The sequence below is a fragment of the Helianthus annuus genome, chromosome 16 (genome assembly GCF_002127325.2).
Source record: "Helianthus annuus cultivar XRQ/B chromosome 16, HanXRQr2.0-SUNRISE, whole genome shotgun sequence".
Lineage (NCBI taxonomy): Eukaryota > Viridiplantae > Streptophyta > Magnoliopsida > Asterales > Asteraceae > Helianthus > Helianthus annuus.
Genome location: NC_035448.2, coordinates 76968660 through 76980411, shown reverse-complemented (window position 1 = coordinate 76980411; position 11752 = coordinate 76968660). Strand labels below are relative to the sequence as shown.

Here is an 11752-nt window from a genome sequence, read left to right as displayed (position 1 = left end):
ATTCTTTACACGATGTTACGTGTCTTACCTTGGTCCAACCCCACTTCTCAATGCGCCCACGTTTGCAATTCAACCATGCATGTTATTTGATATTATTGTAGTTTTCTTTTAGTTGTTTACTAAGTTCGTTTATCTTAGGTTAGTGGGTGGTTGTTTACATCATGACCACGATCTTTATGTTATCTTTATTTTCTGTTTGTAAGCCTTTATAAATGGCAGGAGTTTTAGGAGTAAGGGATATGAATGAAAAATATTGAAAAGAGAGTTATCTCAAAGTCTTGCTTCTTTGCTATTTTCTTTTGAGCTTAATTCACTCAACGGATTATTTATCCCTAATCCGATTGGTACATATCACACGATCTTTCTTGTTCCGCCTCCACCCACTCCCTCTAGCCCCTCTAAATCTCTGATGTGGTATCATCAGTGCCGACTGTTCTGATAATCATTGATTGTTTCGGTATGTTCGATCTTCGATCTACAAGTGTTTGTTTTACAAGTGCTTGATCTTCAACTTGGAAGTGCATGATTGTTTCTTGCAAAACGCGATTATAACAACCAAATTAGAGTGAAAAGATTGCTTAAAGTTTGATAATCTCCGTCGCTTTCGTTTTTCTCGTGACCGTAGATGAATTTTGGTTCGTTTTGTTTAAAAGTTGCCTAAAATTGGGGACGAAAAGATGGAACAGCAGTTATTTAGTATTGCATGTGAAAAAGCTTTATAAATTATTCATTGTTTATTGGATGTGAGAAGCATTAGAGTTTTGATTTGTTCGTATCGTGCATTTTTTAATTGTTCTGGACAAGTCATTAGCTCGTATTTCTTTGATTTGTAAAAAGGTATGATGAAAATTGGGATTTTTAAACATTTTTGGTACTGTGCTGCTAATGGTAGCTGATGAATATCATGATTTTGTTCATTTTTTTTTATTTTGAGCAAATTTTCTTCTAAAATTTTGGATATCCGTTGTAGTATCCGAACCTGTATCCGAAAATTCGGATATCCGAATTTCGGATATCCGAATTTTCGGATACGGACAGTAAAATTAACTATCCGAAATTTTCAGATATCCGAATTTCCGGATATCCGGTTTTGAACACCCCCAGCAACAACATACTTTGAATTAAAAAACCTTCTTATCTTAAAAATTATAAGCGAAAAACAAAATACGTTAAAAACTGAGTTAATTACATAGTTAGTCCCCGTGGTTTACATAAACTAACAATCTAAGGTACTAATAGTTTAAAATCACTTCTTAGGGTACTAACTTTCTATTTTTTAACTGTGGGGGTATTAACGTTAATTCCCTGGTTAACTATTAGTACCTTAGAATGTTAGTTTGTGTAAACCACATGGACTAACTATGTAATCAACTATGTAACTAATACCCCCACATGTTAAAATATGGAAGAGTTAATTGTCAAAATCGTCCCCGAGGTTTGGGCATGTTTGCGGTTTTCGTCCAAAATTACTTTTTTGTATCATATTGCCCTCTACGTTTGTAACTTTTTGCCATTTTCATCCAAATGCCTAACCAGGTTACCTTATGCCACCTGTTGGGGTGTTTTTTGAAATTTATAAATTATAAGAGGGTATTGTTAAAATGTTGTTTAATCACAATACCATATCTCTATGTAGAACCACACAAAAACCACCATTACACCATCATACTACACCACCACACCACTGCCACCACCAGACCATGCAACCCCCACCACCAAACCACACCCGTTACCATCCACCTCCGCCACACACAACCACCGCCACACACAATCACCGCCACACACCTCCGCTATACACCACCATCATCCCCGTCAAACAACCACCACACCCACCCCCACCCTTACCCTTTTCCCTTTTTCTGTGAACAACGACCAACCACCACCCAACACCATTCAACGTTCAATTGCCACCATTATCAAAACAACGTTCAGCCTGTAATCGCCGGCCAATCACAAACATGCAAATATCTCCGGTAAAATTTTGCAAGTTGTCGGCAACCTGCAAATATCTCCGGCCACAGTTACAAGTGGAGATTAGATGCAACAAACTGCTTGATGAAGGAGTTACGAAGCACGTTTCTCACCGAATAACGAAGAGTACGAGTGGAGATTAGAAGGTTAGATTGCTAGTACAGAGATGGAGATTAGATGCGTAGATCTGTTAGGGTTTGTAGGTTTCTTTCTCAATCTATATGTTCTCAAGTTGAAAGGTTCCATTTTCTTGCAAGGTCTTAGAAATGGTGATGTAGATCCCTTGTCATCGAAACCCCACTGGTCATCACCGACACCCTTGCTTTTGATTTATTAAGTCTCGTAAATTTATTCTAACCGTAGAAGGTGACCGAAAAAACTTGGGGTCGCCGGAGAAGATGACCAGAAAACATGGGGACGCTGGAGAAGAAGACCGAAAAAAATGGGGTGGTGGAAAGAAGTTTTGCAATTTTGTGAAGTGGGACCCACCTTTAATGGGTTTTGGTTCATTGGAGGTTCAGCTCTGATGATACCTGCATTATTCATGTTTAGAAGAGATAACTACAAATTACCTCCCTTATAATTTATAAATTTTAAAAAAATACCCCAACAGATGGCATAAAGTAACTTGGTTAGGTATTTGGATGTAAGTGGCAAAAAGTTACAAACGTGGGGGGTAATATGGTACAAAAAGTCATTTTGGACAAAAATGGCAAACATGACCAAACCTCAAGGACGATTTTCGCAATTAACTCAAAATGGAAAGTTAGTATCTTAGGAAGTGATTTTAAACTATTAGTACCTTAGATTGTTAGTTTGTGTAAACCAGTGGGATTAACTATGTAATTAATCTTAAAAACTATTATAATAATTTTATACATATGAATTTAAATTGGTGATGAATAGTGATTCATATTTTTTAATTATTTGTTTTTATTTTTTGGTAGTATCTTATTTATTATTTCTTTTGTTTTAAGTAATAAATGGCAATTGACTAGTGGTAATTGATAATTCTTATGTATTTATTTATTTTTATTAGTAATATTTTATTTATCACTTAATTTGATTTTTTAGTAATAATTTGCTTTCGTTAACTTAAAAAAAATCTGTATATATGTTTTGTTAGGATTTGAGTTTACTTGATTGTGTTGTTTTAAAAGAAGTGTAAGATGAAGAAGATAAACAAATGAACAATTGCGGCGGAATGAAGTAAAACTTTATAACACAATCAAGGAGAGAACAGTTTTCATCATATATGCTTTTATAATCAAAAGATTGAATACACAATGTTTAGACTATGCATGCATGAACACTATCTTCCCCTCAGCCTGAGATCACAATGTTAGTTCGTACAAGATGCAAGTCACACCCCAACCGATGGCGGAAACATCAGGGCGTGGCACTGAGCGAAACAGATTGTCCAAGAGAATCCATAACAACTATTAATGACAATATATTCAAAGTTAAAGTCCCATACCAATAACATATAAAGTAAAAACAGTTATTACAGGCAGTGTTTCTCAAAAACAAGTAAACTGTTCTGACAACTCAGATTTCTTATTTGGTGGGTTTCTAGACCTCCTACTCGATTCATCACAGCAAACATAGCATCCTATCAACCTGTCACATACGTTAAAATAAAGTCAATACATAAAATGTAAAGGTGAGTACACAAGTTTGAGTAGCATATAGTATAGCGAAAGCGTTTACGCATAACCAGCATGTAACACGTAGAAATGTGAATCAAGTAAGCTATCAACAATGACGTATGCAACCGACATGACTGCGAGTGTAGAATGCGCAACACATTATCAGCACTGTGACCATGTGAAGTAATACCCTTAACAACCCCTGTCCACGACAGGTGCTGAGTCCATACTATAGTATTATCGTTTCTAAGGTGTCAGGTAACAATCACTGTGTAAACATAACATACAAGCATTCATCAAGTCACGTATAACATGCGAGAGCGGTTAGCGTTTAAAAGTGTTTGCGTTGTGTGTTGATGTGTTTTGATAGAGAACGTATGTAACACCCAAAAGTGCGTTAAGCCAAAAAAAAGGTTCGAGTATACTCACAGTATGTGTTTAATAAATAAACACAACCTTGAAATGGATTGAAGGGGGCGCGTTGGAGTTAGCCTGAGCATAGAACATTAGCATGAGCGTTGAACGGTGCGTAACAACGTGTCGGATGAGTTAGGTGTCGATTGGTGAGTCGAACGGGTGAATACCCATTCGATCGGATGGTCATCCGAGCGGAAGACCATTCGAACGGATGGCCATTCGAATGAGATGTGAGTGTTTGTAAATTGTTTCAAAACTTTGAAGTTTTCATTGTTACATTTTGGAAAATGTGAAGTATCTCTAGATGCCAAGTTATCCGGTCGGATGGTCATCCAGACGGATGGCCATTCAATCGGATGGCTATTCGATTGAGGTGTTGGTAGTTTGATGTTTGGTCAAATTGTTTAAGTGTTGAAAGTTATAAAAGGGCAGGCCACCTGGTCGGATGATCATTCGGTCGGATGGTCAGCCAATCGGATGATCATTCGACTGAGTGATCTGTTTTTTTGGAAACTCCAAAATTTTTCTAAGTTCAGGGTTTTTTTTTGAGTTTTACGGAGACGGCGTGACGACGTGTCAAACAACGGGAACCACACCAAGTCCAGCTCAGTCGATCGGATGGGAATCACCCCATTCGATCAGCTTAAATGTTCCTGATGGAGTTTCATGTTCAACCTGTGAATCGGTCGTCTCTCCGGTGGAAATCCGTTTTCAGACCGGTTCTCAGCTAGAGAATGAGTAGAGAGCCTGAATGAGTCTAGATTCCATCGGTTTCGAGTGAAAAGTGAAGAAAAGTTGAAGAAAAAGCATGAAAACTGTTGGATAATGTTGAATCTTGTTGGGATTTGTGTTAAATAATGTAGAAATCCTTTAGATCCGAACCATTCTTGATGATATGACGTGACACAGCTGACTACATAAGCAACCGAGATGATGTCACCTTCAAGGGGTCCAAATCAGGTGATTTCATGGGGGAAAATCAGTGATTTTGATGGAGAAGATGATGTAGAAGTGTGCAGTGATGATGGAAGTACAAGATTTAGGGTGAAATACTTACGGATTAGCCTTGATTTGAGAGAAAAGTGCTTGAAAATGAGCTGGGGCGAGTTGGTCGGATAGAGTTGTCACATCAGTGAACAGTGATGTGACAGGCGGGTATTTATAGTGGGAGAGAGGAGTTAAGGCGGTGCAAGTGAGGTGTCGGATGGCCAGTCGATCGGATGGTCATCCGGACGGATGTCCATTCGATCGAGTGGTCATTCGATCGAGTGGTCATTCGATCGGCTGAGTTGTGCGAGTTAGCTTTCCGACTTTCGTTTTGTGCGTTAAGCGTTGAGTTGCGTTTAAGCGAGTTACGAGTAAGCGTTGCGATGAGATAACCACATAATATTAAACAAGTAACCACACAAATAATACACATAACACATAAATGCATAAAGTAAATCTGCATTTCGAGTTGCATTGAGATTGCGATGCGATTGCGATGTGATAGCGTTTAGTATAATCATGCGATGTGATATGTGATAAAATGCGTTTAAATAGTATGCGTTGTAATAGCGTTAAATGCGATAACTGCGTTTGAATAGGCGTTGTGAATGCGTTGTAAAACATAGTTTAAAATGTAGCGAAAACCCTTCGCGATAATCGGAATCTCGAGAGTACAAGATAATTAAGCAATAAATGACAGATCTAAGTAATGACCTGGAAAGTCGGGTTGTTACAATGCAAGTGTGTGCAAAAAAGCTAATAGAACAATAGATGCACTGTCTATTTATAGTACAATCCTAAACACTATGGCATCTCTGTTGACGTCACCTAGACATTGACATCTAACAATCTTAACAACCTCTAAACACTGATGAATTACAGACACTGTTATGTTAAGATAATGATTAACTAAACTCTGATGAGGCTATCTGCTGATGATGCTCAACCACTGATGAGGCTGAGCAGTGCTTTCCATTAAGGTTGATCAGGCCTTTAACTTCAGTAGTACTTTGACTTCAGTAGATGATTGGTCTTCAACAGTCTTTATAAAGCAATCAGACTTTAGAGATCATCAACTGTTGAGTGCCACTACCATTGGAGGGAAATAAAGTTCAAGCACTGTTATTTGTATCAGTTGTTGTAGAACCAGTTTTGGCTTTATATCATCTGTTCTTCAAGGAAGGATTACATGAGCCAACAATCCCCCCTAGAACAGATGATGCCAAAACTCTTCATTATTTTGACCTTTATTCTCTCATCAACAGCTCCTGGATTTGCCCTTTGAATTAGAGCTCAAAATCCAAGGAATCTGTGTCATCTTCATCCCTTTGCAGTTGAAGGTTCATTAAATCTTGAAGGTCATCTGCATTCAGACCATATGCAGCCTTCCTTGACAGCTTTTCAACTCTACCATCAGACCTGAGCAGAGTCAATACGTGGGTATCTTTGTCAGACTTCCACTTTAGTATTTTTGGGTCTGATGGGTTTCTTAGGAGAAGTTTTATTTGTGTGAGTTTGGAGATTGAGGTCTGCTTGCCAACTTTTTAAGTGTTTCAGCAAATTGAGCTTGAAGTTGTAGAGAAGCATCATCCAATCCAAATTGTAGTTGATTTCTGATAGCCTCTTTTCTGTATTCAGCATCCTTCTTTTCATCTTCCTCATCAATCTGCTTCTGCCTTTTTAGTTGATTCAAGGCCATGATGGGTGGAGCAGATGATGAGAACAACTTTTTAAGAGAGTGGGCTACTGAGGCCTATCAATAGTGGTTTCATCATCATACACTGGCTTCTGAGGAAGGGTTGGATCTTTCTTTCTGAGCTCTTCTAACTTTTTATAAGTTAGATCAACATTCTGTCTAGACCATCTTACAATGGATACATCAGTCCCATAATTAGCTGCTACAAGCTCTTCTCTCTTTCTCTTGTACCTCAATGCATCATCCACATTACCCTTTTTGAATTCATTCCCAGTTGGGTGCAGATTTCTTCATTTAAGGATCTTTATTCATCGTTTCAATCCTGTTGATTTCATCTTTGAGAGCTTCAAGAGGCCAATCCTTGAATTGATACTTGTTGGCTTTGTAGGGCTTGGTATCAATGAGGATTTTTAAATAATCAACCCTTAGTTCCTTTTGAAGACCAGTAGCTGGTGGTAACTCAGACATGGATTTACTCAAGTCTCTAGCAAAGTCTTCCAGTTTTCTGACTTTACTTAGCCCATGTTGATAGAGACTTTGGTATCTCCTGTCACCTTGCCCTTTACTCTCTTCTTTTGCAATGCTATGAGCTTGGTTGGATTTCAACTTTAGGTATTCATCCATGTTTTGAGGAGTTCTAAAGCTATACAGAGATAGGAAGGTTCTTTGGGATGGATCCTCTATTTGTAGAAATGTTCCATTTCAGATTGGACTGCAATCAGCTCAAGAGGAAATTGAGTTTCCAGGGGAATGTTTCGTCAGATGTAGCCAGTGGATGGTTATTTGATTGGGTTGGCTTTTGGTGATGAAGGTGGAATGAATGATGAGGCAGGAATAGATGATAAAGGAATTGGTGAAGGTATTTCTTTTTCATCATCAAGCACAGCATAAGCAAACTCTGGAGGAGGAGGAGTTTTTGAAGGAGATGGTAGTTTGGGTGAAAAGGTTGATTGAGAGGGGGATCTTTGAGGTGTTGGTGGTTTTGTTGATGGTGGAGGATCAAAGTGAGTGGTATCAGTGGATTGACTAACAACTGTTGAAACCACTGGTGTCTCAACAGCTGTTGTATTAACATTTGATGATGTTTTTGATGCATCAACATCTGTTGCTATGGAAGATGGTGGTGGTGATGATGAAGCTGTTTTCTGCTTCTTGTGAGGTGGTTTTTGTGGTGATGGTTTTCGGGGTGAAGGTTTAGGTTTGGATGCAGTAGTGTTTGGCTTTTTAGAACCAACAGTGGTTTTAGGGTAAGTGGCAATTGGAGGTCTGTTGTTTCTGAATGATTTTCTTCTATTTGAAGTGCCGATGTTTTGAATTTTGTTTTCTCTTTTCCTCTTATCCTCCAGTTCCTTCTTTAAAACATTTGCTTTGCTTTCTTTTGTGTCTTTCCTCTTCTGCTTTTCAGTAATCTCTTCATCTGTTTGGATGTTTAGGGTTTCATCGACTCCCTTTTTCTTTCCAACTTCAGATTGTTCAGAAGATTTAGCAGAAGTGTCTTTGGCAGATTCTGGCTTCTGTTTTGGCTTAGTCTTTGGTGTTGGTTTGCCAAAGTTTTTCATAGAATCCTTCTCCCCCTTTTTGGCATCATCTTCATCATCTTTTTCAAAGATAGGTACAGGGGAGGTGCCAGTTAACTTTGCAAGGGCTTCTTTGATACCCTTGATAACTGCCTGTGTGTCTTTGTATCTTGCTTTAACCATAACTCTGATCAATTCCATGTGTGAGTTATGTTGAAGTTCAGCCAGTTCCCTTTGAGCTGCAAGAATGGGTTGTACTGAGTTCCAAAGCTCTTGGGATAACTGCTGATGAGAAGGTTGGCTTTTGGAAGCATCCACCAACTACTTCATTAGATCTTTCATTTTGCCAACAGTTGTTTCAATATTGGACATCCTCTCCGTCAAATCTTTGTATTTTAATTCATCACCTAACTTAATAGGATCACCTGAATTCCCACTAGAGGTGGTTGTATCTGCTTTTGAGATAGGAGGAGTCTCCAAATTTTCATTAGCAGATGCCCCTTGTTCTTGGTTCTGGGGACTTCCCTGTGCATCAGTGGTTACCTTAGTAAACACACCAGTGGTTACCTTGGTAGACGCAGCAGTGGTTGCCTTCAAGGGAGTCTGACTGATGAAACTACTGTCCAAATGTAGATCAGTGGATCCAACATTTGTCGTAGCTGCTCTACTTGAACTACCAACAAGAATTTCATGAAATTCAAGCGGTGTATCCTCCTCAACTCTTTGTGGTTTAGCCAATTGAATAGGTTCAGACACAACCATTGTTGAAGTGATACTCTTAGTAATGTGTTGGTGAGAGGGGTTGTTTTGTGTCTGAATTTCAATGGCCTCAAACAGTGGTATGATGGTAGGTGGAATAGGAGATGCAGGGAGTGGTGTTGAAAGAAACATTGCCCCAGGAGAAGGGCTTTTAAACATATTCTCAAGTGAGGGTAATGTTTCATATTGTGGTGTCCCTGTGCTTACAACATGTTCCTTTTGTAAGGAATCATGAGGAGTTAAGGTTTCAGGTTGAGATCTTTCCATCTGTTGTGAGGAAGTAGCAACAGTGGTTTCTCGTGATATTTGTGTTGTCACAGGGCTAACTGTGACAACCCTCACAAATCCAGGTATCCGTACGAATTAATTAATATTTAATTAGTGCTTAATTACCGTGCTTGATTTCAATTGTGATTAAACTGCTTTCTATTTTCTGATACATACATACTCATGCATCACATTTCATACTGTCACTCTATTATTTACACACGAACGTTAGTGACAAACTTGATGCACAAAGCACAGTTAGCACAGTGAGCGGATAACCAAGTAAACATGCTGACAGTGCCAGCACTAAACAGACATTGTTGTTGAGGCCAGTGTGAGCCGGGAATAGAATACTACACTAGTAAGGAGTGTAGGGAGGTGAGGACCATAAAACTGTGTCACTAGGTGATAGTTATAGTGACCGGAAGTGCCTAAAACATACTTAAAATGCAGAATTCTACACTAAATACCAAAAATTCAGCATTTAACAATGCTAGTAAAGTGCAAAAACTTGGCAAAATAGTTCTAAACACTTTCCAAAGTGTTGGAAATTTAATGTGTCACTAAAAACAATATAAAAGACACTTTAAAACTTTATTTAGCACTTTAACGGATCAACATCCAACCGAACAACCGGACTTTACCCGGAACATAAAAATATTGCCAAACACATTGTTTTTACTTTTCTGAGCTAGTTAGGGTCCCCGAACATCCTAACACACTTTATATTAGATAACACACTAATATCCTAACTAAGTTCCTAACTAATTAGTAACCAAGAATTACAACCAAACCCCCTACCCCCCCCCCCCACATCGACAGCCACCACAAGGGTAACCCACCCTTGCCTTTCTTTGATTATTTTAAGGGTACATGTTGGGAGATTAGAGACACTTTACATGGTGGTTAATGAGGGAATATGGTTTATAAATTTATATATGAGTTAGACATCTCATTTCATCACAAACACCCAACATCAAAGCTTTCCCTTTCCTCTCCTCCTTGAAGCTTCGGCCGAACATAGCCCTATCACCACCACCATTTTTGTTTCAAGTTCAATCATTTTACATACACACAAAGGTGCAAGGAGTCCTACAACTAAGCTTGGTGCACTCAGAAGCTCCAGGACCACTCTTGTTTTCTTTTATCCACCACTTTTACCCTTTGTTTCTCCCCTAGCCTTGTGCTAGTAGTAAGTGCTCTAAAACATCATCTTGTTCTTGTATTTAGTGGTTAATAGATGATAGAATGATTAAATGTTAAGAACACTAATGAACATAAACTAAGTCTTGAACATAAAGTGATAAAGGGTGGATAAAGAAGAGATGTATGGTTAAATCATGTAGATCTTGTGTAGTTATGATATTTGGATGTTGTTTGTCAGTAGAAGTAGGATGGATCATCATCTAGACATACTAGATCATGTTCAAGAACATGAACTAGTAAGATGTAAATGTTAGAGATATGAAGGATGACGAAACCATCCATACATGAACCTTGAACTTGAATAAATATGAGATTTCTTGAAAAATAAAGATGTAAACTGGTAGATCTAAAGAACTACAAGTGGTTTTTCGGAAGAACCAAGTGAAAAATACTAGTTTTGTTAAAACCCGGATCTTGTATGAACTAAAAGCATTTTTAGTAAGTAAACAAGTGTGTGAACACTTGTGTAACAAGGAAATATAACAACAAAATATTTTTGTAAATCATGACTAGAAGTTGTTCAACTTCAAATTCTTTAAAAATGAAGTTTTTGAGAAACTAACCTTATTTTTAAAGATAACAAGACCTACTAAGCATGTTAGTAATGTACTACATAATTTTACAAACTTTCAAGTTCATGAGTTTATGATTTAGTCTTATTTTTGTCAAGATTAGTGATTAAATATTATATGTTGTTGATTGTTAAATTGTTTGATTGATTTTACAAAAGAAAATGATATGCTAAAAGCATGGACACCTCCATTTACAGAGGAAACTCTGGCGAATTTTTTCTAGAATTATAACACTTAGAAATATTTTTATAACAAGCGTTTACATATATAATTTTAACTTGGTTTTCAAAATAAACTTCGCCATGAATTTTATCACAAAAATACCAAGTACCGGAGGTGGATTTTCGTAAATAAAATTTGTTAAATATATATTTAGAATATATATTTTAATAAAACGCTTGTGTGATTGTTTGTTATTATGTGAACTAGATATATAATTTTTAGGTTAAAAATAATATAACTTGGAAATATAAAAAATTATGACTCCAAAATAAGACCAAGGCTCTCACAAAATAAATATTTAAGTTACACAAGTATTGTTGCTTTACGACACGCTAAAACGTAACTTATGTAGTATTTCTGAAAAATACTCTTATGCGTATATTTTTGGTAGGATATTATTTTGGAAAAACTTATGAAATAAAATATAATATTTTTGGGAAAAATATGTTTATTTTGGAAATTAAAACATTTTAGACAAGTGGTTAAAAT

The 11752-nt window shown here is 37.4% G+C and overlaps 1 protein-coding gene across 1 annotated transcript; it reads right to left on the bottom strand.

The window, feature by feature from the left end:
* Positions 1-7499: 7499 nt before the first annotated feature.
* Positions 7500-8438, bottom strand: LOC110919355 (pollen-specific leucine-rich repeat extensin-like protein 1). The gene has a single exon (XM_022163629.1). It carries the CDS (start codon positions 8436-8438, stop codon positions 7500-7502), a length of 939 nt encoding a protein of 312 aa, XP_022019321.1.
* Between the last annotated feature and the right edge of the window lie 3314 nt (positions 8439-11752).

Excerpts from the sequence above, each read along its gene's own strand:
- LOC110919355 (XM_022163629.1), bottom strand. The coding sequence starts at position 8,438 with ATGGAATTGATCAGAGTTATGGTTAAAGCAAGATACAAAGACACACAG.